Source organism: Alligator sinensis, unplaced genomic scaffold (assembly GCF_000455745.1).
Source record: "Alligator sinensis unplaced genomic scaffold, ASM45574v1 scaffold155_1, whole genome shotgun sequence".
Taxonomy (NCBI): domain Eukaryota; kingdom Metazoa; phylum Chordata; order Crocodylia; family Alligatoridae; genus Alligator; species Alligator sinensis.
In genome coordinates this window covers 334,919-341,530 of record NW_005842877.1, presented here as the reverse complement: position 1 = coordinate 341,530, position 6,612 = coordinate 334,919, and the positions used below count along the sequence as shown (strand labels likewise).

At 49.8% G+C, this 6,612-nt stretch overlaps 1 protein-coding gene across 1 annotated transcript in view; it reads right to left on the bottom strand.

The window, feature by feature from the left end:
* Window positions 1-6,610, bottom strand: part of NUP160 (nucleoporin 160) — a gene marked incomplete at its 5' end in the record, with an annotated part of 61,332 nt that extends 54,722 nt beyond the window's left edge. The window contains 4 exons of the mRNA XM_006035827.2: window positions 2,197-2,311; window positions 4,771-4,849; window positions 5,468-5,690; window positions 6,455-6,610. Of these exons, the coding sequence (XP_006035889.1) occupies window positions 2,197-2,311; window positions 4,771-4,849; window positions 5,468-5,690; window positions 6,455-6,610 (573 nt within the window). The remainder of the gene's footprint in view (window positions 1-2,196; window positions 2,312-4,770; window positions 4,850-5,467; window positions 5,691-6,454) is intronic.
* Between the last annotated feature and the right edge of the window lie 2 nt (window positions 6,611-6,612).

Genomic DNA, 6,612 nt, shown 5'->3' with positions numbered 1-6,612 from the left:
CTGACCCTCCAGCAGCTTGTTTGCAGTGGGGAACCACAGTGGATCTAATACTGTGTAGCTTTCCTAACCCCACCCCATCCCTAGTGTGAATGCTTTTTTCTAGAGGTGAACTGATAAAGATTTTCTTGTCCAATACCAATAGCCAATTATTAAACCAGCCATATCGGCTGATACCGATCCAATAACCAATTTACAGGAAGGCAGCCAGGCAGCGTGAAGAACAGCTCCCTCCAGGTAAGTCTGTGGAGGGGAAGGGGCTAGAGCAGATCAAGGCCCCCATGGTGAAGGATGGAGTGAGGCAGGGGCTGGGGGCACTGCTGTCAGGGCAGTGAATGGGACCCAGAACCAGGGTGGGGAGCAGGACAGGGCCATGGACAGCTCATCCAGTGCATCAACGTCCCAGCGCTTAAAAATGGTGGTGGAGGCACTTGAACTAAAGCCTGGTGAATGAGCTTTAGTTCAAGCACCACCATTGCCATTTTTAAGCATGGGGTTTGCTTTTACCTGGTGCTCAGCTGGGTGAGGCAAGGACAGATGTAGGCTGCTCACTGTGGGCTCGGGGCTCTCCACCCCGCTGCCTTTGCTTTGGAGGCCCCACGCTGGCTGTGTACCTTCTGCCCTCCCAGCAGCAGGAGACAACTCGCTGCCCCCACTGCTGCTGGGCACGCAGGGGTATACAGCCGGCACGGGGCCTCTGGGGCATAGGCAGCAGAGAGCCCCGAGCCCACAGCAAGCAGCCCATATCTGCCCCATGCACAAATCTGGGTGGACATATGCTCCCCCATGGGGTGCACAGTGGTGGGGAGCCACCCCCCCCACGCCCCCGGACAAGCCGCCCACAACTCCATCCCACTACCCACCCTTGCCCTGGGTCCCACTCACCACCTTGGCTGGGCAACAACCCCAGTCCCATTCCCTCCCTCACTGTGGGTGCCTCATTCTGCACCCCCATGCACCTTCTCTCCCCCACACCCCTTGCCCTCCACAGACTTACCTGCAGGGTGCTGCTCTCCACACTGCCCAGCTGCATTCCTGGCCACATGCATGGTGCAGTTGTTGTGCATGCATGTGGTGTCCAGGGGCCCCAGTCAGAAGGCATATTATATTTATCAGCGAACATTATTGGCTACACCGGCCAAAGAAAGCTGATAATGTTAATTTTCCTTTTATCGGTGCCAATCCAATATGCAACCAATATATTGGTGCACCTCTACTTTTTTTCCATCTAGACTCCCCTTCTCCAAGGGAACACGGTTTCACCCCAAGTTGGGAATGCCTGCCTCAAATGGTTATTACATCTTTGATGCTCCTTGAACGCAACTGAGAGAAGCAAAGTTTTTTGCATGGGTTTCATCTGCTTTCTTCTGGAGAACCATGCATTGTACCACAAGCGTGCACAGATCTGTTCTCAGTGGCATATTGAAGAAAGTGATTGAAGTGACAAGTAGGGCTAGTACAAGTATCTGAAATATTCTTCAAGCAGTTCATTCAGTCTTCCTCAGTCTTCTCCATTTCCTCTTATTCAAAACACATGGTTTAGAAAGACCAGGAAAAAAAGCATGTGCAATAAAACACTATTCTCCTCTATCGCTCAGCTGGAATACGGTATTCAGAGCAAACTGATGCAGACCACGAGCTTTCTAAGTGCAAGTCTTCTTGTCAAGAAGTCAACAAATTACATTATCCACCCTTGTTAGTCACCATCAGGGTTGAAAGGCTGAGGTACTTTCTTTACCCCTTGATGTGCTCCTGTGCACCTCAGAAAAGCAGTGCATAAAACTCTCCAAACCAAATGCCATATGCTTTTATTTCAGAGGCAAGGATTTCTTAGGGTAGTATTTTTTATTGGACCACCTATGTAGTTGTGATAGACAAACTGACATGTTCCCTCAGGAAATTCTATGAAGAACAAGGCATTCTTCATAGGATAGTTTTAAGTCATGCAGTTTCCAAGGGAAATTAAGTCTTGACACTGAACATTTTTTGAAAAACTAATCAATGCTGGTAGGGTTGATACTCTAACAACTGGTAGAGTTGATACACTACCAGTCCAGTTCAGCTGTCTGAGAATTAATCTTCCATCAATCATCTAATCTTTGTATCTCATATTTATAACTCAAACCCTGGCCTAGAGCATCATCCAGATGGAGCGTTACCAGCCATTAATCATATTAGAACTTGAACATGTTTATGTACCTTATAAGACCACATCCTCAGCTTATGATCCTGGCAGAGAGCGAAGAGAAAGGCATCATGTTCAAGGCAGTGAACAGACAGGCTGATGGGAAGGTCCGAAGGGCCACAGCCACCTCTAAAAAAAACCAACAAAAAACACAGTGATTAAAATAATTTAGTAAGCCATCTCTGAAATAGCTATACTAGTTTCAATTCACCCCTTTGGTTACACAACAAAAACTTCCCTGCATGGACAAGGCTTTAGAGCAGTGATTGATAACCTTTTAAAACTGACTGGCCAAATGAGCACAGACTGCTCTGAAGGTCAGTTGCCACTCCTCTTACCAATACCATGCTTCCAACTTGGCTGCTACTTCCAGCTCAGTCACTTCTATTGACTTAGCACTACACTCTTGACCCAGCCATGGAATCATCATCACTGCCCCCCACCAAAGAAATGCTGTCACCAACTCAGCTTCATGGGCAGGATGGCATTACTTAGCAGGTTGGATCCAGCCTCAGAGCCATATATTGTCAACCCTGCCTCAGTGCAATTTCCAAGCAAACAAACCAACATTAACAGTCCTGGCTGACTACACGCCAACAGATAGGTCAAACATTCCTATTAGTACCAGAGGTATAGCGATACGTCAGTTCAATATCAGATCGGCACTAATATAAAGAAAAATTGGCTGCATTGGAAATTGGCCCAACACAGCCAATAATCTGGCCAATAATTTTTGCCCTGGGTCCCATTCACCACCCTGGCTGGGCAGCAACCCCAGTCCCATTCCCTCCCTCACTGTGGGTGCCTCATTCTGCACCCCCATGCCCCTTCCCCTCCCCCATACCCCTTGCCCTCCACAGACTTACCTGCAGGGTGCTGCACAGCACGCAGGCAGCAAGGAGCACAGCCCAGCAGCTTGAAGAGCTGCATGCAGCTGGTAAGTCCGTTGTGGTGGAAGGGGAGGGGGGAGGGAAGGGAAGGGAACCACGGCTTATCTGGCGGGCGCGTACCCCCCGGATCCACGTGGGGCAGGCAGGCTGCAGCTGCCAGCTGGAGCCAAGGCTGCACCAGGCTCCTCTCAGCAGGGGCTGGGCTCAGGACAGGCAGCCACGGTGCTGAGAGGGGCCTATGGGGGGCTGAAGCCACCCCAAATTTCACCACAACTCCCCCAACCACCCCTCCGAGTGCTGCCACCACCCACCCAGTGTAGCCCCGGCTTAACCCCCTCCACCCACATGCTGGAAAGAGCTGGGGCTGCAACAGGTAGGCAGCAGCGGCACTGAGAGGGAGGGCTATGACAAACCACCCTGAGCCCAGCCCCCACCGAGAAGAGCTGACAGCTGCAGCCCACCCGCCCCACCCTGCGCAGATCCAGGGGACACCTCCCCCCCTCCCAGGGTGTGCGCAGTGGTGGGAGCTGCCTCCCCACCCAACAAGCCATGGCTCCATCCCGTGCCCTACCCCACCTGGCTGGGCAGCATCTGCCCCCATCCCACTCCCTCCCTCACAGTGGGAGGGGCATTGATCTGCCCTCCCATGCCCCTTCCCTCCCCTCTCTCCTTCCACAAGACTTCCGATTTCTGATACAGCTGCATCCATCTGGGATCAGTATCGGTCGATATGCCTCTTTAAAAATCAGCTATCAGCATCAGCCCCCAAAATCTCTATTGGTGCACCCCTAGTTAGTACATTTAGCAAAGGCATCTTTAGGGTGTTAGGTCTGTGTTGTGTTAGGGCAGAGGAGAGGTACTCAACCACTGACACAAGAGCCAAATGCAGCCCACAGGACTCCCTATCAGTCAAGAAATTACAGCAGAGAAGCAGTGGCAGTCATCCTAGATTGGACTAGATGACTTCTGGAAGTCTCTTCCAGCCCTACTTCTCTGTAACTATGATCTGCAAGATCTAGTTATCACATGGCACTTCAGGCTCAACTGTAAGGCTGGACAGAAGCAGGTAGATCTGCCTTAGGGTGGCTACATACAGCCTTTCAGAGAGAACCCACAGAAGGATTCCCACAGATTTCACAAGAGCTCAGTGGCAAAGGGAGATAGTACCAACAAGCTAACACTGTTTGATTCTTCAGACATTTCCTTTTCACTGAGTAAAGACAAATATGTAGCACCAAATAACAACTGGAACATAGATGAAAATCCAACTAGTTCAGGGGCCAACTACCTTTAACAAGCCACAGGCCAGAACAACCTGCACGGGGGAGAGGTAGCTGAACCTGCGCCACTGCCATTTCTCCCAGTCTCCCGCTGCTCTGTTGTGGCACAGGTGCAGCTTCCAGCTGGTGGGGAGCAGCCACCAGTTCTCCCCACCTGCCGTCACCTCCCAGATGTAGTGCAGCTAAACCACTTACATATTAATCAAAACCACAAACATATAGATCCAGAGGTAGCGCTGTAAAATTAACTATATATATTCACTCCTAGGTGCAGTCCTGTACTGTGATCTGTGTAACCAAAAACAAGCACTATATAAATGCATTATCACCTTCCCTGCGCTTGTCTACCTCTGAAGCCATCTTAAGACTCCCTGCAAAAAGTGGAAGCCCCACTTATTTGGCACCAGACGACACTAACCTGATAGCAGTTGGCATCCAGCCTGTCAGCAAACGCTGCATCACTGAGCTCTGCTTCAGCTCCACAACAGAAACCATTCCTAGAAAAACAGAAGTGTTAAGCTCTGTGTATAGGGGATGTGTGCTGTTGATGCAATAGTTTACTGTCGCTAATACAAGATGCAACTTGCCTCATTTAACATTCATTTTTGTTACAGTTACTAAAAAGAGAGTCAATGGCAGCTGAAATCGAAAACCAAAATAGGAAGTGTCATGGAAGATGAAGAGATCAGCCTGGCCCTTTTCAGAGGGGAAGGGGAAAAGCTCAGGCTGGCCCTTTTCAGAGGAAAAGGGGAAAAGATCTTCCTCGGGACTCTCTCCTATCAGGCCTAGACTGCTATCTGCTCCCAAGGTGAGAAGGGGCATCCAAATGTCCCACTTGGAACTATTTACAAGTATTATTTACATTACAGCCTGCCCACACTGAGCCCCCTCAAAGTGCTGCCCCACTGGAACTTAGCCACTTTGCTTCTTATATCATAGACAGGCACTGTCATGACTGGGATATGCTGGCTACATTGTGTTATAAAGAGCAACTGATAATGGCCCTTACATTTGGCTACAGGCTGCTTTCCATGGATTAGAGACTTTCCTTCCATGACACATTCTACACAAGCACAAAGTGGCAGGACAGGACACGCTCTGCTCTAAGTTCTTACCATGCACATCATGAGGTGGCAATCTAAGGATAAAAATTCCTCCTGAAGCAGAGGGCAGAGCAAAGAGAGCCTCCCCATCACTGCTAAGCCAAGCAGCTGAGGCCGTGGAATTAGATGCCAGTCCAGGGATGTTGGGGATCATGTGGTAGCTTGACGGGTCCCTAAAGTTAACCTTCCCAATATCCGTAAATACAGACTGCATCTGGCTCTCTGTGATCAGCTCCTGTTAAATAAAATAAAAACAAAGACTCCAGACTGCAAAAGCACAAAGAACGGTTAGAAAAATGTAAAACTGGATTTGTCCGTGGAATGACAAATAGCTTAAAAAAATTACTAGCTCCTGCTTTGTGAAATTAGTTCTTTCCAATGAAAATCAGCTAAATTCAAACCTGTCTCTCTACTTTAACCAGCAAAGCTGGGCTATTTAAGGGTGAGTTTCAAAGGGTAGGTAGAACTGAGAGCTGCCAAAACACAGGAACCTAGATCCTACTCTCTCTCCCTCCCTCCCTCCCTCCAGTACCTGCTAACATCCCAGTGGCAGTGTCCACACCTGCACCAGTGTTTCGCTCAACACCTGCTTCAAGACTAAACAGCTCATTCTTAGCAAGTGCCATGAGTTAAATTTCTATGAAACAGCCTGGAGCTAAGGGTGGTCTGCTGGCCTGATCCTGCAAATGTAAAGAGACGGAACAAGTGACCCAAAGGGAGCGGAGATCGCAACATCTCAGGAAGGATACTGAGAAAACACATTAACCTAATGACTTTTCCCACAGGAAATTTGCACCAAGCCACACCTTCCTGCCCATCCAAACAAGAGGGCTTCCTACTTTGTAAGCCAAGCGATACATCTAGCTGTGACCACCCCACAGGAGACAGTTTCCTGTCATGCCTGTCTAGGTCCCTTGCCCCTACTCTGGCCAGCTGAACTTGGGCAGCCCAATTCTCATCACCGGGGCTGGTGAAGGAAAAAGCTGAGAGGCAACTTACACTCCTGTACATGCGGGCAGGGTGGGGCAACACCAGCCTGTGCACGGTCTGGTTGGTGACGATCAGGAGGACGAGGTGGTTCTGCACCTCGCAGAGGTGGACCCCTCCAGGCAGCAGGAGGCAGTTCTGGATCCGGAGCCGCACGGCGTTGTTCAGCA